This window comes from Haematobia irritans, chromosome 2 (assembly GCF_050003625.1).
Source record: "Haematobia irritans isolate KBUSLIRL chromosome 2, ASM5000362v1, whole genome shotgun sequence".
Taxonomy (NCBI): domain Eukaryota; kingdom Metazoa; phylum Arthropoda; class Insecta; order Diptera; family Muscidae; genus Haematobia; species Haematobia irritans.
This window is the reverse complement of record NC_134398.1, coordinates 59763468-59787242: the sequence shown is the minus strand read 5'-3', so window position 1 is coordinate 59787242 and position 23775 is coordinate 59763468. Positions and strand designations below refer to the sequence as shown.

Genomic DNA, 23775 nt, shown 5'->3' with positions numbered 1-23775 from the left:
TACGAAAATGTTTTCTTAGAATTTATAGGAAATTATCAACTTATACATTTGTAAAGATTTTTATTATTTATTTTTTATTTATATAAAGCAAAATGAAATCGGGTCAAATATTCCTGTGTAATATAAAAATTCCTACTTTTTTAATTATTAAATAATGTAATATAATTATTTGTATCATACTAACTTCATGTATTCTTTATTATTTCTTTCATTTCAGGTATGTCTCGAAAATTAACAATATAAATATATTGTAATATTTGTAATAGTCTATATTGGTAAGTTTGCTTTTTAAATGTTCAGTCGGATCCATGAGATACAAAAGGAAATATATAGGCGTCTTAACAACAATAAATGTTAAAATAATCAATGCAAACATATAAGCTTTTATGATTAATCAAATAAGCTTGTAATTCTATTTTTATATTTATTATTAAAACTGTCGACTGTATAAAAATTTAAAATTTATTTTTAAAAATCTAGTCTAGTCTATGGCTTTGTTTTCAAGCTAAAGGTCACCAACATGTGTACCACTTCCTCCTCATATCTTAAATGGAAGGCTCTTGTCCCTAGTGCTTTCCAACAGACTTTTGTAGGACAAAATTTAAGATTAGCTTTATAGAGTATGATTAATCAAAAAGACTATTTTTAAAATTTTTAAAAATTTAAAAAAGTTTTAAAAAAGTCTAAGGCTTTGTTTTTCTGATGGTAAGCCGAATACAGTATATCCTATTTTCAAGTTAAAGGTCACCATCAAGTTTACCTTTTCCTCTCCATAGATAAAATATGACATTTATGAAAGGCTCTGATCCCTAGAGCTTTCCAACAGCCTTTTGAAGGACAAAATTCATAACAGCTAATTTGAAATTCAAATTATGAACAAAGCCTACCAAATAGCAAAGAGGTAATACATTAAAAAGACAGAGGAACCCTTTTGAAATTAAAAACTCATAATTCGGAAAATTAGAATAATTGTAAAATATCTAATAAGGGGAACACATGTCCGTGAGACAGTAAATTATAGAGTTATCCTCTAACACTACGTACCACCACAGCTTCCTTAAGAATCATCTTCGTAGTTGTATGAAATATGAAAAACAAATACTCTTACCAATACTTGAATTTGCACATATTCAAGGAGTTATACAACGACAACGACAACGTCATAAATTTCATTTTAAGTGGCACATAGAGGGCTAATCAAGAATTATTCCAAGCATGTTTGTGCATGTAAGATCCCTTTTTATAACTGCATGTATACGTACACCCAAGTCAGAAAAAGAGATTTTGTATATCTAACATTTATGACAATTGTATGACTTGAGCACAATAATAACAATAAAATGTAAGCAATATCTACAAAGGAAACCAAGAATATTTACTTCCTACAAAATTAAAAAAAGATACGCGACAGTTAGCTCTGAAGGGTTGAATCTCCTAAAAAAAAACCCACAACATCTAACCCTTTCCGCTGTTGCCTATGTATGGAGAGTCCTTTTCGATTATTTCTCTTTATCACAACACTAGAAAATATCAAATCGATCTTGTATCCTTGAATGTTATTTAAACAAATGGCTTGGTGTGTTTAAAGCATATATTGCATGTATGTTGCAGCATTTGTGGCTGTATAGATGAGCACGCCTTTTAGTTGCTAAGTGCATGGACTTCTTTAAGAAAATAAATATGATTGGCTATCTTAAAGATACAACTTTTAGGGATGTTTACCAAAGCTTTTATGAATGATGAAGCCATTTTGTAAGAAAATTTAAAAAAACTTAAATCGCAGAAGGGTTCGTTCTTCACATATATATAAAAATATTTTAAAAGATATAAAAAAATCCTACCGTTCATAGAATAATTGAATTTTTATTCGCTCTATAAACATTTTACTAAATTTTCCAGAAATAAATTTAAATGTTCTGTAAAATTTTAGAACTTTTAAAATAAAAAAATACGAAAACTTAATTAGTAAAATCAACAAAATTATTATTTTTATTTTTTTGCCCTTACCAACAGAAAAAATATTCTCCGACTTTAATACTGAGAGTAATTCGTTCAATAAATTTTCAATTGAAATTACTTCAAACACGGAAATTACAAAAAAGATTCAATTAAAAAAGGCATTAATTCAACTAATTTATATGATTATTTTTTTTCGATTGAAATGTTTATTAAAACTATTTATCTTTTAATTGAATATATTTTTTTGAATTTAAGTAGGATTTTAGGCTTTTAAAATTAAGCTGTGTAAAATCTACAAAATTATATTTTTTTGTTGTTATAATTTTTATTTGTCCATACCAACAGAAAAGTATTTTCTGACTCAATAAATTTTTAATTGAAATTATTTCAATGCAGGAAATTATAATGGCGTCACTTAAAAAGGATCCAATTAAAAATGGCTTTGATTCAACTAAATTTATATGATTACTTTTTTTAGATTGAAAATTTAATTAAAACAATTTTTTTTAAGTTTAAGCAGGATATTAGGATTTTGAAAATGTCCATTGAATAATTGAAATTTCATGATGTTTTATAAAATTTTTACTAAATTTTCCAGAAATAAATTTAAAATTTGTGTCAAATTTTAAAACCATTTAGTCTGAATGAATATCATTTCTCTGCTATTCTTAAAAATTAAAAAATACGAAAACTTAACTAATAAACTCAACAAAATCATTAAAATTGGTATTTTTTTCTTCACTCTATATAAAGTTTCTCTATATATAAATTTGATTTAAAATATTGAAAACCAAACTTTTCAATTTATCCTACAATTACACTATTATTTGTTTTACTATTCCGTATTATTATTTGCCCAAATTAATCTAATTTAAGAAAATATTTAGTTCAATAAATTGAAAATATAATGCCAGACAATTAATTTGTATAAATGATTTTTTTTTAAATTTTAATAGGTTTTTATTTTATATTAATAGGTTTTTATTTTAAAACAAAATACGGACGAGTTTTGTGTCATATAAATCAATTCGGCTTTTAATATGTTTCTAAAAACAGGGTCCATTAAACGATTGTATAAATAGTTCTCTTAAAATTATTTTTTTTTTTCTTAAAATTAATTTAAACCAAATTTTCCCATTTATCCTACAAGTACATCATTGTATTTTTTACTATTCCGTAGTAATATTTCCCCCAATTAAGCTAATTTAATTTTCATAATCATAGTACCTATTTTTTATCTCGTCCTTGTTTCCTCCATCTTTGGAAACAAAACTCTTCAATCAATGTCCTTTTTCTGTATTCAAGTGCGTCGCATAAAATATGAAAATTTCCCTATGACCTCTTTCCATAAATTATTTTTTTTTTCCAAGTGTCTGACCTCACGTGAATTGTTGTTCTTTTTCCTGTTTTCGTTTCCTGAAACTACGCACTTCCTTCTTCCAGAAGTTTTTTTTCTGTTTTCTATCAGGAAATTTTTCTTCCATTCTTTGGAATTATTTACTTTTAACATTTTTTTGTTTTGTTTCATATATCATAAGTACAAAGAATTTAACCTATTTTTTATTGTTTTACTGCTCTACTACGCACTACAGTCAATCTTCATAGTCGTCATAGTCGTTTCCTTTAATAACAATTATCTGTTTTGTATTGTGCCGGCAGTAATGTGAATCAAGAGGGTTGTTTTTCCTTGGACTACTAGTGTATTGATTGTGGATACTTCTGATAAGAATGAAAATTCTAGAACTGTTGGTATCGTATAGGCTTTAAAGACTCTGAAGAATTTTTTCTCGGACAGGAAATGAAAGTAATTTTATTATTTAATTCGAATTGGAAGTCAATGACATTATTGGTAAACATTATTGAATTTTTATTGAACTTTTCCCAGAAATCACCCTTACGCGTTAGTTGACAGGTGGATATTTGGGTTGGTAATTTTATTTAATTATCGTCTGTAACTGGGGCATAACTAAGGGAGTGGTTCTTGTCCTTTTTTCAAAAGGATTTCCAGATTGCTTCCAATTTCTACTTATTTCAACTTTCCAATACCACTTTTTTAAGTGTCCTCAAAATGGAAATATGCTTCATATCAGATTTGTAAAAAGAATTTCGCAAAATGATAGTTGAAAAAATAAATATTAAAATAATAGAATGCCAATTTTTTGCTATGTTTCACAACTATTTCAGTTTTTTAAAATTATAACCACTTACCCTATTTTTTCCTTCATTCTCTTTTAACTCATTTTCGTTAGGCTTTTCACATCGTTAGAACTCTTTCCAGTACAACATTTCTTTTGTAAATTGTTTTATTTTTTTTACTCCATGCCCTTTCTAAAATCTGCTAATATTTTGTGTTCTCTTAGCCAAGGAATATATTTTGTTAAAGACAGTCTATTATTCTCTATTACCGATTGACCTCATACCTTCCTTTAACTTCTGGTCCAAAATTGTTGGTATTTTGTATTTTTTTGCTTAAGCGAAAACAAGAATTTTGTGAAAAAAGGACCTCAATTGCTCCATAACAATGGCAAAATCTAAAGTAAATCAGTGTAGTGTACAACACCAGCTAAGGGTTCTGGTTGATAATCTTGGTTGAACAGCTGCACCTTTTTCCTTTCTTTATTATCTTCAACTCAAAGATATCCATCGGCCTTTTCATAGAATGTAGAAAAGAGAACAAAATCCCAACCAACAACAATTAAATCTGTAGTCACTTAAAGTAAAGGTAGAAGTAAAGGTAGAATGAAGTTAGTATGAGTATGCTTAAGGTGGAAAACTAAATTCGCCCCTATAATTGCATAGGTTCTTAAAAACTACAGAATACCAATATCGACCTGTATTTTATATATACAAAATATATATCTCTATAAAGAGATAGATAGATAGATTTACACTAATAAATCAAATCACAGAGAAAATCTGAGATAAACGTAGTGGAATATTAAGGATCGATTGATGGTGCTAGATTGCAAATTGATAGTATTTGACAATATTGGGATATATTCTCAACATTAATTTTTTTTTGAGTTTATATTTCAAGCGCTTATTTGTTACTTTTGTTTCTATTTCATTTTTGTTTCAATATGCCTAACATAAGAAGTCATTTTTGATGGTTGAAGATTATCGACTTCGACTTTTTTATCCGAAAAATTTATATATGGCAACCGAAAACAAAACCTCTATTTAATAAATAATTTTAAATATTTAATTTTAATATTTAATAAATAAATAATTAGTTCAAAATTGGTAACCAATTACAATGGAAGTCTTTGAAATCTCTCAAAAACGTGTCCTATAAGGAAATAACTTCTCTGCAGTATTGCCAATTAATAAACTGTAGGCATGTTCGAGATATGATCAAACTATGTAGTTTGGGAGAAATATAGAACAAATCTATGGACATGAATCGTCTGTAAGTCATTATTCTCAAGCGTACGGTATTGCTGGGTTCATTCCGAAGAATATCATATAGCTGGATGCTTTTATTATCAGGGACATAAAAAACTAATTGCCCAGAAACGAAATTTCCAATCAATTTCCCTTGCCCTTAAAGAAAACCCATTAAAGAGAAGTAGAAACTTCGTTTATTTTATTTTTTTTTTTATAGAGGGAAATCTTATTTTTTATTTAAATTAAAAAAAAGTATTTAAATATAAATACCATATACTTGCAAATTAGTCTAACAAATTAGTCGTTTACAATTTAAATGTTCCACAGAAAGAGTTTGAATAATATATAAAGAAAACCAAGATCACGTTCCATAAGGACAACACCATTTCTCATTTAGCCTATCTAAATATAACATATACACGCAAATATTTTCAATATTTCCAGAGCTGGAATTAATAAAAAAAATTGTAGGGTGGAAGCAACCCTTTACAGTAAACTTAAAATCCAGAAAAACGCCAAAAATTTAATTATTCTCCCTCTCTCTATAATAGGTCTATATTTCTAATAATTGCACATTTCTTATATGGATAACGCCTATTTTTGGCATTCGTGCGTGCCTCAATTACATTTGTGTTTAAACCTACCGAAGAATAGAATAGATAAAAATTTAAAATAACTACACGTTTGCCATTGGTAAACAAACTAACAAAAAGTAATTGGCCCAACAGAATGGTGCCATGAAATTTCAATATTGGCACCATAGAAAGAAGCCACCAAAAATGTCCATACGACAATATTAGCTTCATTTCATTGTACTGAAAACAAACAAATAGAACAAAGTGCCACATTGTTCACTATGGGTAGGCGCGAATATAGAATGTTGGAAAAAGTTTACTTTGAACATTATTCAGATCAGTAACTTCATATTATGCTATGTTTGATGGGACACATAAAAAAATAATACTTTGTTCCGAAATGGAATTTTGGGGAATTTCTCTTTTGTTGCGTAAGTTGTTTCCCTCGATTATAGAAACTAAAAAATATTCAATCATATTAATGTGTTCCTGAAATTTATTCGGGCATTAACATATTGACTAGTCAATTGTGAAATTGTATTATTTATGATTCCTAATCTAGGCAACTATTCTCTTGTATTATTATCGATGTGGCATTAACTAATTTAACAAGCGTTAATATTTTTATTTGATAAAAACCACGAAGTAATGATTTTTACTATTGAAAATTAGCCGGCATTGGGAATTTTTCTTCTCAACATTATTTTTTTATTTATAGTACAAATTTTAAAGTTCAAATTTTACTCTTTCTCATTTATTCTTATATATTTTTTGCTACAGACTTGAATTTAGACAAAAAATTCAACATACACTCAAAAAAAAATTTCACTAAAGCCAATTTAACTATTTCAATTTAACTTTATTTTAGTTCAAGGAATTATTATGTTTGGAGAAAGTTTTCTTTACTCTAATAATTTTTTGTGTACGTTAGTTAAATTAACTAAATTCGGGTCTTCCACAAAATAGTTCAGAATTTCTTTAAATTTGTAAATTTTACCAAAAACCGTCCATCATGAACTTCGTATGGCACTAAAGACATTCTTGCTAAAGTCATTTTCCAAATTTTTCCTTCAAACTAAAAAATTTTCTTTAACAAGTGAAAAAAAAACTTAGTTATGCCTAATAAATGTTCTTGAATTTGTCGGAAAATATTTACTTATTTTTATGACATCGGCGTGATGCCAACGTTTATAATACTGTTTAGTTAAAATTTTCTACAAATATTCAAAATTTTCTAAAATTATCCGAAAGTTTTCTTCCTGGTGGGTTCACTGTTTTTCAGTGTATGTAGCTCAACTGGCATATGATTTCCCCTATTATTTTATCTGCTATTCAGTTGTTCAAATTAAATAAAATTTATTACAATTTCTTAGCAATTATTATGATATATGTATTTTAAATACTATTTTTGAAAATATACAATATTAGCCACACTAGAAACATGGCCAATAAAACAAATATTAACTATGAAAACATTAAGTGAAAATAGACCATGAAATATTTCATACTTCATGCTTATCATATAAAATTTTCTGTGAAAATTATGATTGCTTTCCAATATTTGAAATTAAATATACCCTTAAATAATTAATTGTGTATCCCCCATATTGTGGGAGAAGGAATATACCACAACTATTGGTTTCTTTAAATAGGGGTTGATGAAGTGAAGTTCAGTTCATTGAAATTCTATGAAATTTTCCTTACTCAATGGAAAGTAAGAGATGGACAGATGGACATTATATTTGTGCTGGTCGAAAGAAATTGAGTTAATGGCATAAGTACTAGTGAATATATATAATGATATAAAAATAAATATATAAAAATCTTTTTTCAGCCCTCATAACTTAATATAGCTTCACAAAATGTGGTTCTATATAGAACATCTTAAATTTAATTCCGATTTTTGCGAAAATAAAGCAGGGTTTTGTAGTAGTTTATTGAGTTAAAAAAAAAAAAATTTACGAAAAGTTCAGTAACAATTTAAATTAATATAGCTTCACAAAATTTATTTCGAGTTTTGCAAAAATATAAAATGTCTTAGAGCAATGGTTTATTGAGTTATTGAGAAAAAGTGTTACAAAACTATCAATAACAAATTTAATTGAATTTGACAAAAAGTCCAATTAACAGATTCATTTTATAATCAATTAAATAATTTATTTTCTAATTGACTCTCTGTTTGTGACCAAATCTTTCACATGGGAGTAATTCACCAACAGTGGCACAAAGATTAATTTTCTATAAGTAAATCAGACTTCCACCTTGAAACAACCTGAAAAAAAATATTCTCACAATTTCATTTGCTTCTCTTCAATTTTAAAAATATTGTCAATACTATTATCCCTTTTGCTCGTTTTTCTTTATCATAATTAATCATACTTTCTTCCCACACACATATTCCATTTAAAATAACACGCACTTTTTTGAAAATACATTTCGTTACTGACATTTATTAACTCATCAAAAGAAACATTTTTTGTTCCAAATGAACATATGTCATTTTTCTAAAATAGTCATAATTAGACAACACTAACGAGCGTTTGACATTTCCGGCCAAAAAAAAAAAAACTAAAAACATGAAATTCTACAACCCTGAACTTTGAATTGTGTTAGAGTTCAGTTACATTCAATGTTTCGGGCAATTTAACGTTATCAAATAAATTTTACTTCTCTAATGAAAATCGATTGAAAATTAAAATACGATTTGAAAATACGATTAATAAATGCCATTAACATCTTTCAAAAAAAATTAAATCTGCACAAAAAAAGTCATCACACGCACATTCTTTTGTTGACTCATATTAAGCTTTGATATTTTACGTTGTATTCGGAAACCATTATTGGAGAGCGATATTTACGATCATGATATTATCAACGAGTTGGACATATATTACGTCGTGGCATATATACACAGAAAAATATATTTTTCGGGTTCAATCATGAAATTAAATTATATATCAACCACCGACTACATTACTTGATCTAATAATCTCGTTTGTATTTTGATTAAAAAATTAATTAATAATTATTTTTGTCTAGTTTGGCTCCAGGTCATGGGAATAAAATCAAATGTTGTTGTTTTTTGCGAGTTTGAATTTTATTCAAATTTATCCAATATTTCGAAACATCTCCGATTTTCGGGAAATTAAATTAAGAAAAATTAATTAAGAAAAAACTCAATGAACTTATTCACAGGTTTTTTTCAAGCTCAGTTCAAATTTTAATTTAAATTAAAAAATTGTGATATTTTTTCTGAGTATGCCTTCTGTTTCTGTTCTACGAGTAATCTCTCTAAAAGCCTATAATAGTAATAATAGTTAAATCCTTATCAGAAATGCCTACATTCATAAGGATATTTATAAACCATAAACCTTTATTATAAGACTTTCGTCATAAAAATTAACCTAAGCTAGTTTCCTTTTGATCATAATATTAACTATAAATATATAAATAAATGTCAACATATCTCAGTAGGGTCCATTTCATCTGTTGGGGTTTTTAAAAGAATCTTTAAAAAGTATAAATGACATAATCTCTTTGTGCACCTTGCATTATTTTATAATTCCCTTTTTTATATTTCCCTTTTTATGGACTTAATCATTTAGTTTAAAAGTGTCCGTTTCAGTTTACTACTCAAATCCATCACTTCATGATGGAAATCATAAATCAACACCTTGTTCTTGCTACCACATCATTACATTTTTATGCTCAACAGATCCTTTAAATGGAAACTCCGTCATACCTGTCGTCATAGAAACTACTTCATATCAGTCTTCCTACCATTCAGACCTTTTGCTTTAAATGTCCAACAAAGTTTTGTCTTTGAGGTTTACCTGTTAACCACACGCCATTTGACACACAAGGCCACCTTGTTCCTGGTTTTTATTTTATAGGCATCATAAAATTGCGAGAAGATTATGTGTTTGTATAGTGGTTAACATACCGAACACCAGGAGTCAGCACCAAAAATCAGCTTGGCATATGTCGAGATGTGAATTTGTTTTCGGATCACTTTGTCTGTCCTTTTTGTCATTCCCGTTTAAGCATTTAGTTATGGGTTTCGATGGTTGTCTGAAAAAAATATATATTGTATGTCCACAATAAATTCTCCAGTTCTTCTATGTAAAGGCTTAATTAAATCATAAACATGGCGTTAGATACACATAAATTTTATGTTTAAAAATATTTTAGGGGGATTTAAGTTAGTGTGTTTCCTAATATGTATTTTTAATGACCCCATAATATCTGCAAAGAAAACTTCAATGGTTTCGCTTTGCTTGGTAGCATGGTTGGGGACAGGTGTAGAAAAGCAGGCTGCGGTTTGCGACATTTATAACAAAGACACCTGTTTGATTATAATGATATGTGTAATAAAGGGTTTTGGAAACAGATATATTTCAATGATTTTTTTTTTTTACCATGCAGCTAAGAATTTTTCATCCTCTTAAAGTGGAATATTTATTTGGAAAAGAATATAAACGAATTACATTCATTTAAAAATTTTCAATTATGCATGTGTTGCAAACAAATTAGATTAGTGTTAATCCTATCCATGTTGCTTCATTTCATCAAAGACCACTCATTGTAGTAAAGGCCCAAGGATCAAGGGCCAAACTTTTTGCATACTTTCAGGCGAACATATGTAATTGAAAAAGAGTACAGGCAAGAAATTAATTTCTTTTCTGGGAAACGAAATTTTTGACCCACGATATTTCCTTCTATTGTAACAGTTGTTTGTGTCATGAATTAAAAATTTATATTAACTTAAAAGACCTTTATTTTCGTTTAAGAAAAAAGAACAAAAATTTACAATTAATTTTAAACCCAATTTTTGGAAAATTTTAAATCAATTCTTAGAAATTCTTTAATTTACAATCTTCCAATTCATAGTTGAATTCAAATAAATAGGTTAATTCATCATTCCAATTTTAAGCTTAAAAATTATTTAAATTTACCTCAATTAAGAAATTCATTACAAAAGGTAAATGATGTGAAACTACTCTAATCACTTGTGTTTGGAAAATTTCCCAAAAAGTTAAACAAATTGAATTACGAAATAATGAAATTGAAACTAAACATGTAACTTTATATAGATAAACACAAAAAGAGAGCTCATCATTTTATTCATCAATTATTTTTGCGAATGTGTTTTGTTTTTTAAATAATTAACTTCATTTTGGAGAACATGAAAAAGTAAAAAAATAATTTTTAGTGCTAAAAAATGTGTGTTACAAATTTTACAGAAATATTTTTACAGATCAAAATTATATAAATTATATTTCTTGAAGGGCATAAAATGACCCAGAAAAAATTGTTTATATTTAATTGATCTTGAAATTAAACCAAAACAAAAACAATATTTTCTAAACAAATATTCATCGCCATTGGATAGTCAGAATATGTTTTACTTTTGTTTACATATAAAATAATTAAAATAGACATAAATAGACATCGAAATCACCCTCATAAAAAATTCATTTAAAACAGTGATAATAGTCTTAGAAATATATAAAATTACTTTACCTGGTGCGATATAGCAATAAAATTCTTCCAAAGAGCTTTTTATAGTTGCAATATGTAGAGAATATATTTTTTATTATTTAAAAAATGAATCCTACTAATATTCATTATTTTTATTAATTTGTTAGATCTTTGAGTTTGTTTTAGATTCAAAAAATCATTTGCCACATTTCACTATGTTTTTGTGTTATAATTTAAGATTTTTATTAAACCATGACTACTGACTACTATTTAAAATAGTAGTCAGTAGCCACTTTTCCATTTTATCTGTAACTAATTTGAAACTATTTTAACATAAAAACAAATTCAGTTCTATTAAAAAAAGCACATGGTATTTTAATACTAAAAAGGATAAATCACAGAAAACGTATAAAAACAAAAACCATAACAAATTACTTTATAATGGTGTAGAAACAATAATAAAAACTTGTTCTTATAATGCAATAAAACAAAAGAAATAATAATATTAAAATGAAGTAAGAAAATAAGCAACCTAAGAAGGCTAATAAGAGCAATATCAATTTCATGTTAAATTCATTTAATGTTGAATGTACCAGTAACTCACTCCCCTTTTTTATATGAGGCGTAGCACTCTAAAATCTAAAAGGACCAACAAATTGTACAAGATTCGAGGGGTTGAAAACCGGACTTGAATCATATTTCTTTCTTTTTTTTTGGATAGCCATTATGGATCACAAACAAATTAGATGGAAAGGCAATGAAATGGACACGTGAAAATTACTGTATTATGAAATGTTAGCTAAAGAAATGTCTACGAAACCGAAATATTTCTGAGAAAAAGGGGAGTTTTATTGTGAGAAGGCTGATAATGGTTGATTCTTTCCTTGATTAAAAAACAACACTATTGTTCAATATCTTAGGTAGAGATATAGGCCACTGTTTCGTCCTTTGTGGTCTTTGTAAAGCAACAAGTTTTTCAAGTTGAGTAATGTTACGGTCATTTTATCTAAATTTCACTTAGCACAGTTGAATAAATTTTAAAATATCAAATTATAATACCGAAATAAATCAGATCCTACTTAAAATAAAATGGCAATGGTTTGTAATATATTTATTTCATTATAAACCATTGCCATTTTGATCCAACTATGAAACGCGCTATTTCGGTATTATAATTAATGATTAAATTTCCTTCAACTCTGGCATTTGAACGTTAGATAAAAGGGTCGGAAAATTATTTAACTTGTATAAATCTTCCGTATATTTAATGATTTTTATTACAAAATCATATATTAGCTTGAAGAAATCTTCTAGAATATCCAGTACAACATTTTGTATATAAATTTGTTGAAGTTGTATCATTAGGAAATTCTCAAACCTTGGAAACGTTAAAAAGATTAGGTTGCTTTTTTAGAATCTTATAATATTCCTAAACAGTACTGCACATAGATACAAGGATCTAAACTTTCCATACGCATGGGAAAATGCAATACAAACAGCATAGAATATTTAACAAATAAATACAAATACATACAAGCCCAAGAATGATTACATTCTGTAGATCGGAAAAATTAATCAATCCAAAAAACTCGTTAAAACTTGCCCCTTTATTCTTCCAGAAAAAAACCAAAGCGACCTTATCTATTCCTAAAGTTCAAAGATTAACTAATTTACATGTCTTACAACCCAAAACGTTTAAATTTTTGTGACATTTTAATGTTGATCGATAATGATCTAATTTTCATGGTTCACACAACGTTATCATCCACACCATCAAAAGAAAGTGGCCCATTTTTTGTTGTTGTTTACTTAAGCATTGTACCGCCATCGTCTAATTATGTATGCAAACTAGGTTTGTTTAATTAAATTTCTTATCTTATCCCAAAATCGGGCGTTCCGATCACAGTCTTTACTCAACTTCCTAACACTTAGAGGTGGTTGTTTTGAAAGAAAATTAATTGTACTTAAGAAAGTGATGGAACCCTTTTTATGCTTACTTCCTTTTTTCCCTAAATAAATAGCCAGGCATGACTGATAATGGTTTTCTGTCATTGCCTCAAACAATGGATTTGTTGGTTAAACTTTGTCACATTGGTCAAATGTAAATAAGAAGAAAGTTTCTAGGCTCTTGTCTAGAACTGGTTTGGTGGTAAGACAAGTTTTTCCTAGATCTAGTAAAACATATGTAATCATTAATTGTGCCTTATAACCCAATGACGATAGGGAGTTTGAAAAGGGTCAAGTACTAAGAGGTAAAGACAACCTTTGCCCTGGATTTGAAGTTAAAAGAGAGGAAAAATCATGTAAAAGATCAAGCGTCATATGGACATTTGAAGAAAATTAACATATTTCTATTTGAAGAATATTTCCTTTCAAAACAAGATCAAACCCTTTCAAATGGTATGTGTGGCCCTATAGATTAGTTTGAGTGATGACGATATTATTTATTTCACCGCTCCAGTTTTTTTACGTAAAAGATGTCATTTACAGATGTTAAAATGATATTTAACTTAAGCTGTCATTAATCTTCACACTTCACAGGACATAGAGAAATAGTTCAAATAAATGATCATTTTTAAAACAATATCAAAAGCTCTCACCGCCTAAAATTCCTTGCGATTATTTTTCTATCATTTTTTCTTTAACAAGATAATTTAATAAAAATAAATCGAAATTGCTAAAGTTAAATTTTCCCACGAAATAGTTCACAGTTTCCTGTGTAGGTTATATTTATAAAACAAAATAAAATCAATTCTTCTTATCACCTCATCAGTTCCTTTCCATTGGATTTTTAATCTCCTTGGATATTCGAATTCCAGAAGCATATGGACACCAGTCTGTCTCAAAATTAACACATTGTCTGGAATTGTGTTAATGCAAACATTTTTGTTTTCCTTTATGGAGCGATGGATAAAAGTGTTCAAGCGTAGATATCAAAGCTTTATGTCAAAGTAGATACACCAACAGCAACACATGGCAACCGAATGTGGAACAAACAAAAATCTGTTAAAAACTCATTAAAAATTCTGTTCAGAGAGACTTGGTTTTCATTTTTTTTTTTTGTTGTTTGGATTTCTTTGTGGAATTTATTTGAAGTTTAAAAGCAGTTCATCACAAGGTTTGTATGAAATGAAGGTTTCCTTAGGGTTCCTTATACCGAATTGTATTGTATATTATTTTGCAGTGATCATGACATGACAATGATGGACACACCAACTGAAGGACGGAATGTCAATCAAAGAGTAAAAGAAAAAAGATAAAAGTTGTTTTTTTGTTTTGTTATATTAATAATCTCAGATCATATCATGGGGAAATGAAAAGTGAAATGAATAGGAAGCCGGATGGTAGGTTTAGTCCAAAACCTACAGTTGTTAATTATTTTGTGATAGTTGTTCGTAAAGAAAAAATCCTCTTGAATTTTGTGACTTAATACAAGGAATAACCGGTTAATGTTTAGATTTTAACCTTTACCCATCTAGTTTGTTGGGTTACTGGTTTGCTTTGGCTGCCTTTTTTGGCTATTTGCCTTGAAGGCAAATTAAAACGGCTTGAGTCTTGGTCCTTTGTATGTGTGTTTTTTGTCACAGCTAATTACGTATGCAATTCCCTTGAAATGAATTGTTTTGCAATGGGCCTAAAGAACCTACTTAGACACTCATGATGTCATCCCATAACAGTTTCGGACGATCAATCGTTATGGTTGGTTTTATTTGCTTATTTTGCCTTTTCAATGACCCTATATGGAATGGTCAATATAACATCGATAATTCTGTGACAATTGCTGTAACCTTCAATTTCACTCGAGTGACAGTTTCTTCCTTTGTATGACCTTTTTTGAAGGAAGCTGCAATTGCGTCAGCTGGATTTTTACAGTACATATATATTTCCTGATAGCTGGCCACCCAGTATGGTGCCAAAGTTTTTTTGTTCATTTTTCTTTTTCTGAGTGTCATGACTTTGTTATTGTTGTTGTTGTTACAATCATATTTAAACATGTGTAAACTTGTTTATTTGTTTGATAGTAAGTTTACCAATTCGTATATCTGCCGGCCTTTATGTTGTCATCGCACGTATCTTATGCTGGCAATATGCCTTTTTGACAGTTGACAGTTTATAGTACATGACATGCGACAGCAGACAACATAAGGAGGATATATCTCTCGTTTCTCTATATTTTGCAAACAAAGAGTTTTATGCCAAATTTGAAGGTTGTTTCCATTTTAGGTGGCTTTAGAAAAGATGCAAAATTTCAAAATCTTTCTAATTATTTTAGAAACCTATAAATATATAAACTGTCGTAGTCTGGTAACTCGTCTTCCAACTACAAAATTTCTCTCTCCCTCTGTACTCTGGAAAAAATTATGTGTTTTATTGGAAAATGTACATCTCTACTTAATGTAGAGATGAGTCAATGAGTAAAAAAATCTATAAAAAAATCACTATTCCCTCAAAATTAGAATATGTTTTGCAAAGGTATTCCAAATCTTTTTTGTATTTTGTACATGTAGTTTTGGTTTCCATTGGATTCATTAATACCCAAATTTAATGATTTTACGTTGTTTATCTTCGTTTGGTAAAAAAAAAAAAACAATTTGTTTAAAACATCTCAGACGAGTAGCCACAAATACCAATTATGTGACCATATATGAAGCTTAACCCACATAATAATTTGTACACAAGCTTTTTTGCAATTAACGCAACTAACAATTAACAATATATTGTTTTTTTTATAACTAGTAATTTCATCGTATTTTTTAGAAACACCAAATGATTTATCAGTTGGCGCAAATCGCTCTAAAAATACTTAATAGTCAAATGATATGACATTGAATCCACATAAATGTATGTTACGTTGCAAAGAAGAAGGAAAAAATACCGTCTTTGCTTTGGAAGTTGGATTCCCTTATATGGATTACTAGACAGTGAAAAGTAATCTAGACACGCTTATAGATTGCTTAAATTTTCAAAATATAAGAGATGAAAGAAACTTTTCAGAAAAGTAAAAAAAAAATCGAGAAAAAAACAATTGAAGCGAATTTTACGTAATAGGAAGACACATTTCTAAGATGGAAAGGTTTTTTTTTTTTATTGAGAAACAAATCATGAACTCTTTAATGGGTTCAGTGGCATTTCACTTCGAGTTGGGTGTTTTTCCCTGAACCAAAATCCTATTTAACTAAAATTGAACATGTTAAGCAAAAATTCAATACTATCGTTATCGATAACTTTTTTTTTTAATTGTATCTGAACTGAACATAATTTAAAAAAATGACGTATTTACTTTAACTTTTTCTAAAGTTTAGATATTAATTGTAAATTTCTCCTCTATTCCAGATTCCTTTGTAAATAGTCAAGAATGGACGATATCACGTTCAGTACCAGATCTACGTTTGGGTATAGTGGGATCTCTCAATTCTGGCAAATCGGCTTTGGTCCACCGTTACCTTACCGGTTCCTATATGCAAGAGGAGTCCCCTGAAGGTGGTCGTTTCAAAAAGGAGGTATTCATCGATGGCCAAAGTTATTTGTTATTAATACGTGATGAAGGTGGTGCACCAGAAATGCAGGTTAGTAACAAGATATATAGTTTACTATATTTTATAATTTGTTTTGTATCTTGTAAATAGACTTCAAAGCTTATCTGTTATAGGATATTGTTAAAAAGGCTTATCTTTTAAGGAACTATCGTTTCGATCTTTTATGGACTATGATTTCATATACAATTTCTTATCATGCTGTGTATGTTCGTTAAATAACACTAGTTTGCACTGAAAATGTACACTTGATGAGAGTCGGCTTTTCTTATGTATTTTGATCTGCAGAATTCAAAAAAAAAAATGTTTAAAAATTTTTTAAGGAACAGTTTTTGAAATCTTAATACCTTTCATTTAAGTACCAACAACGATGTAATCGGACCTTTCTAGCTCGAGATATAATTTGTTTAGTGAAAAAAGAGCGAAAAACTAAAAATAACGGGATATCTCAAAAACTGTTCTATATTTTTTTTATTTTTTAATTTTTTTTTTTCGAATTCAGCAGATCAAAATTTATAAGGAATGTTGCCTCTCATAAAGTGTACATGAAAAAACAATTTTTTTGTAAACTAGTATAATCATAAACAAATTTAACCACAACCACATTTTAATTATGTTATTATTCATCATTTTAAGTTTATATATTTATATCTATAAACATTTTCGTTTTTCGATAAATTGGTAATAATTCCAAAATCTGAATTATTCCAATTGTGATTTTTTAATATTAATATTTAGTATGTTAAAGAACTCCAACTTCACGTCATATAATGACATCAAAAATTACGAAAATTTCATATTTTGTACACTGTTAGAAAAATATGTTTTTCATATGTTCCGATATAAACAAAATGTGTTTCGGGCACAATTTTAAAACACAATATATTTAAGTGCTAACATGTAATGTTCCTAAACTAACACTAAATGTTTGGGACATATATGTTAATATGTTAGAATATATTATGTTTGGGGCATGAATGTTTCATAAAAATCATATGTGTGAAAGCAAACATATATAAATTTACAAATTTCGACTAAACATACATATGTTGTGATATTTTATTCAAAGCGACAGAGAGAAAGAAATAGAGATGGTAACCGGGAGAGTTGACGAAAGATATCAACATAACACAGGGAAAGAATCAAAAGAGAACAATTTCTGTGAAACCGCTTGTATGTTGTTTCGGAAAACTGTTTTATGATAAGGCCAAAAATTTGATATGCTTAAGTCTAAATATTATTTAATTTGAATAAAGAGTCTATTCTCTATTCGGAACCAAGAGAATAGACATTTGAAAAACAAACAGCATATGTTTTGGGCTTGAGAGCAGCCTTCTATGTATGTGTGGACATGTGTTTTGTTTATCATTTTGGCATTATGGGCGCAATTTGTTTCTTGGTTCGTTAAAAGAAATCAGGGGTCTTCATAAAAATAACGAAAGGGCACCATACTCTTTTTAGAGTTGGGACAGTAAAATGAAATAAGGAGGAAATAGTGAAAAAATACACAGTAAAATGTATAAAAACAAAGTTTAGTTCCTCTTTATTAATAAGTAGTCCACGAGGAGTTGACGGACACCTTCAAATATAAAAGCGGACATTAAGTTCGAGTTTTGCAGTAAAACAATTTAAAAAGTTTATTTTCTTTAAAATTATTAAAGAAAAATAAAAGGCATTTTAGAGCGATGGTGTTAAATGCTAGTAAAAAACTGTTCACGCCTAAATAAATTTATGTTTATATTATAAAATTATTTATGTATGTTTATACTCGACATGTTCTTCTTTTGTTAGAGTTATTGAATTCCTTCCAAATTGTAAAGTTTTGTACCAAAATCAGTTTTTTGTTATAAAATTGTTATTTTTGCAAGAAAAAAATAATATTTTATCCAAAAATGAGTCAATTTCGTTTATATCAAGCACTGTTACTGACTATAAATCTTTAATAACCCACATTTCCAAGTTTCATAAAATTTAATATAGTATATATATAAATGTGTAAATTAAAAAAAAAAAGTGTTCGGTCGGAGCAGGGATTGAACCCACGACCCTTTGCATGCAAGGCAGACATGCTAACCACTGCTCCACGTGGCAAACAAATGTATGTTTCTGTTAAATAATGTTATGTTTGCATGGGCTCGTGGGCGCTGCAAACTATGCTATATAAATGTAACTTATAACGATAATTATCTACTGGTGACTATAACAGCTACGTAGTCCAGTGGATAGTGTGTTGGCTTACAAACTGTATGGTCCTCGGTTCGATTCTCCATGCAGGCGAAAGGTAAAATTTTAAAAATTTATAAAAGTGAATAATTTCTTCAACATTATTTGTATTACAGAAAAAGGTACCAAGAACTAAAATATTTCGTGGAAGTGAAAATTACGAGTATGTTAGGCAATGAGCACAATCGTCTTTGGGAAAAATTCTTCAAAGCATATAATATTTTTGGGCTCAAAATGCTTCCAACATATAATATGTTCACATAAAACAAACATGTAATTGTTTCGGCAGTATCCAATAATATATGTGCTTCCTGCAAAATATGTTTGGAACATATGTTAAAGATGCGATTTTTTTTGAGGGTGTAGGAACTTAACTACTATTTTACTATCTGAGACTTCATAGTCTTTTTTTTATTTTTCGATTTATGCTTAAATAGAAAATAAATTCACTTAAATATAATTAATGTTTTTTTTTCTGCTTTAAAAAATTTAAACTAGATTTTTAACCATTAAAGGCTTTGCATTAGAAAAGTAGCACTTAAATAAGAACAAAATAGAAAATGCAAAAAAAGTGCAAAAACGAAATTGTTGATGGCATTTAGTGTCATGTAAAATTGCATAATGTGGGCTTCGCTTTAATCGTTTGCATTCACTTTCAAATATTCTTCACTACCTTTAAGGTTATGTACATATTTGCCCTAAACAACAAAAGAAACAAGCATTAATGTTAAAATATACCTAAAGGCCTTACGTGGTATTATATCACATATATGACGTCAGGTGTGGTTCCATTGTATTCGGTAGTCCACTAGATATTCATTAATAAACAATTTTGAAATAAATAATAGATTTTATAATTTAATAAAATTTTACCTTTTGTCCGAACCATCCGTTTTGTATGCAAACACACTATTTAGTGGATAGTGTGTTCGCATACATGTAGCTCCTATTTAATTATATTTGGGGTTGGAAGTTTACTTGTTTTGAATCTAGCCTTTATTATTCATTCCATTTATTTTTATTACTATTATTTTTCTGTTTATAGTCCTTCTTAAATTCGATATTTATTAGCATTATGCGTTTTATGTACTGTATACACATGATTGTACTGTATACATATATTTATAAAAATCGGAGTATCATTTTTTGGGCCTCTCCAGCATTTTGGGTTTCTCTTGCTCTCATTGTAGGCTATAGTATTATGTTATTTATGCGCCTACAAATATGCAAATGTATTGTATTTTAAAATGCTCAGAATAATTAACATAGCTTTATTTTTGCGTGTGTGTGTTTAGACTGCTTTTACTCTATTCAGCACTGGGAATAAAAATAAATTGTCGTTTATATTTTGCATTAATTTTCAACTGCAATATTTATGATGTGTAACAAATTTTGTTTTTATTGTAATAATCCTTATTTCTTTTGTCTCATGTTAAAAAAATACAAGCGCGTGCCGATTTTTTATTCGGTTTGCATAAACTCACCCTCTAGCAAAGGCAGTGTCAACGATTGATAATTGTCTGTTAATGTGACATCAATTAGCATTTAATAATTCGATACCCTTGCAGTGTGATAGTGATGGTTTGGTAAACGATAAGAGCACAATTCAATAAAAACTAGTGAATTATGTTTATTGATGATTTTTTTTTGGTTTGTCTATTTATGGATTTTGAAAAATTTGATATGCTTTTCTACGTCAAGTTCAGAAAGAATGTGAAAGTAAAAGTGATAGGAGTTAGGTTTGTTGGCAGTTTAAAGGGAAAATATGTATGAAATTTCAGTTTATAAGATATAAACGCACACAAGGTTTAGGCTTAGCTATCTAAATAGGGTTGGGTTTTCAAAACTGAACTAAATACCGACCTTCATAGGTTAGGTTAGGTGGCAGCCCGATGTATCAGGCTCACTTAGACTATTCAGTCCATTGTGATACCACATTGGTGAACTTCTCTCTTCATAGCCCACTTATACATAGAAAACTAGGCCCGTAGCCTCTATTTGCTGGTGCCTGTATAAATAAGTTTATTATAATTTGTACTTATAATACATAAATAATAAAATATAATAAATAAATCACCACAAATTATTTTCTTCTTTCGCTTTCTACTTGAAACATAGCAAATTTTTTCCACCTTAAGTCAGGTTTTAATTTGGAATTTTAAGCTTTGGTTAAAAAATTTTTATTAAAACAAACGAATAAATTATGATTTGTTTGCTAGCATCAAGTACAAAAATAAATTTAAAAAATCTTAAATGTTCCCTTAGATTAATTACGTGTTAAATGTAGCCTTTGAATAATTTCTCGCTCCAAATCAATACCAAACCATTAAAGTACAACAAAAACCTGGGTTCTGGATTTTTTTTAGCGTAATGATTATGTAGAATTTCCATTTTCAGAATTAATAAACACTTAAAGTTAGCTTGCCACTCATTTTATGACTATATCCCCATATAAAACTCCAAAAGCCACACAACCACTTAAAGAGAAATAAAATCTTAACCATGTAAACAGAATATTAATACATAGATACCCTTACTGCAAAAGGACGAACTTTAGCGTAACCCTCAATTATTTACTTAAGATTATTGGCTCATCATAGTTCAACGTTATGCAAACAGATAAACTTTTGGTAAATTTTATCCTCATTTCCAACAAAGTGAGCAACTTGAGTGTCTTGTTTTATGTCTTCAATGTTTACTTTTGGGGCATCTAACTACATAAAGATACCACCACTTCCACTTGCTTCCACTTAAGAACCACATTTTAAGTATTAACTTGTTAGTAGAACATAACCGCACTCAATATTCTAAAAAGAAAGCTTATTAAAAAGTTTTTTTGCATACTTACCTTCACCTGAGAGCAGAGAAGCCAAAAGAACTTGGAAAATCTCACATAAGTTTACTTAAACAATATAAAATATTAAGCTTTATTCTTTCTTAGTTGCTGAATGCATGTAAACATTGTTTCTTACCTTGGACCTAGATATTCACAAATTTGCACAATTTGCCAAAATGGCTCATATATGTGCAGAGGTTGTAAATTGTTATAATTCTTACCATGACTGTGGTAGATAATTGACCTAATTTCTGCTAACGTCAGCAACTTTTATTTGTTTAGTTTAGTTGCAGTGTGCAGCAGTTCGTGAACTCTGTTTTTCGATACAGGGGAAGTGTGAAAAAAGTTATATAGTGGCTCTCACCCACATAAATTCAGTTTGGCCTGGTTGAGCACGAAATATTGCAAATTCAGGTCAAAATCTTATGATTTGCAAAATTACAAGGTAAACTAAAATATAATACTTTCCACTCGCGTGCATATCAGATTGGAAAAAATAGAAGAATTGAAATCGATCATAAACTTCCCTCAGAAAAAATCATCGAAAATTTCTATAACCGATTTAACTTTATTTCAATTGATGAATATTTTTCTATTTTAGTTTTTTTTTTTCAAATTTGAGAATTTTTTCCTATTCCTATTCTTTTAAATAATTTTTCTAAAATTATCAAATTTATGTTTCTTGGTGTTTTATTCGATCTTTTTCTTTTTAATAAAAAGGAATAATGGATTAAAAATAAAAAATAAAGGAAACGAAGATCTTAAGCTTGAAAAACTATTGACTTTTATTATCAAATTTATTTAAATTATGTCCGTCTACACTGAAAAAAATATTTAAGTGATATTAAAGATTACGCAACCTCAATTTTAGGATGCGCAATTTACACACTATTAAGGACAAATTTCTTTAAAATAATCAAATTTTAATTAAAAGAAAGTTTTTAATCTTTGCTTCAAAAATTTTTTTCATTAAATTTAGGACACACATTTTAAAAATTTGCGTCCCTTCGTTAAAGTTGCATGACTTTAAACTAAGGCAAATTCTCGTTAAAGTAAAGAAACACATTTTTGATTTAAAGAAATCGTCCTTAAATTAACTGAAATATTGAATCTTTAGATTTAAGATAAAAACGCTCCAAATATAGACTAAGACTTATTTTGAGGATTTAGCATATTTGGTTTAAAGTTATTTTGGAATTAAGAAAATATTTTTTACTTCGAAATATACGTCATAATTTCGATTTTTAAAATGGCATTTGTTTGTACGTGAATAGCTTTATTAATATACCGGAAAAATAAAATGAAAATTCAATAAATGAGATCTGTATCCTAATATTAATTTTATAGATCCTAGATTTAAAGGCAGATAAGTCAAAAAATGCCCTTATTTTAAAGAACCCGCATCTTTGGCTCGGAATCAATACCAATATCCTTAAAGGAAGGTCAAAATCTTTGGATCCAAGTAAACTTTTTGTTTGAGTGTAGAACTCCAACGACATTTTAACAGATTTTAACTCCATTTTTGGTTGCAAACACATTTATTTTTAATAACAGAAAAAATTTATAATGTTTAATAAATTTTCTTCAATTTGACAAAAAGTAAAAATTGTATATGTATCATGTTGCAATTAGTAAAATATTTTAGTAGAACATTTCTTAAATGTGATTTCACTTCTTTTGGGCATTGTCGCATTTGAATTTAATTTATGGATCTATTTTTTTACAGAAAGCTCTCATATGCTATTTAGCCCATTGTAACCTCTTAAGCCAACCTTCTTTC

At 28.4% G+C, this 23775-nt stretch overlaps 1 protein-coding gene across 1 annotated transcript in view; it reads left to right on the top strand.

The window, feature by feature from the left end:
* CenG1A (Centaurin gamma 1A) overlaps positions 1-23775 on the top strand; it is a 66592-nt gene that overhangs the window by 28637 nt on the left and 14180 nt on the right. The window contains exon 2 of the mRNA XM_075294354.1: positions 16737-16969. Within this exon, the coding sequence (XP_075150469.1) occupies positions 16737-16969 (233 nt within the window). The remainder of the gene's footprint in view (positions 1-16736; positions 16970-23775) is intronic.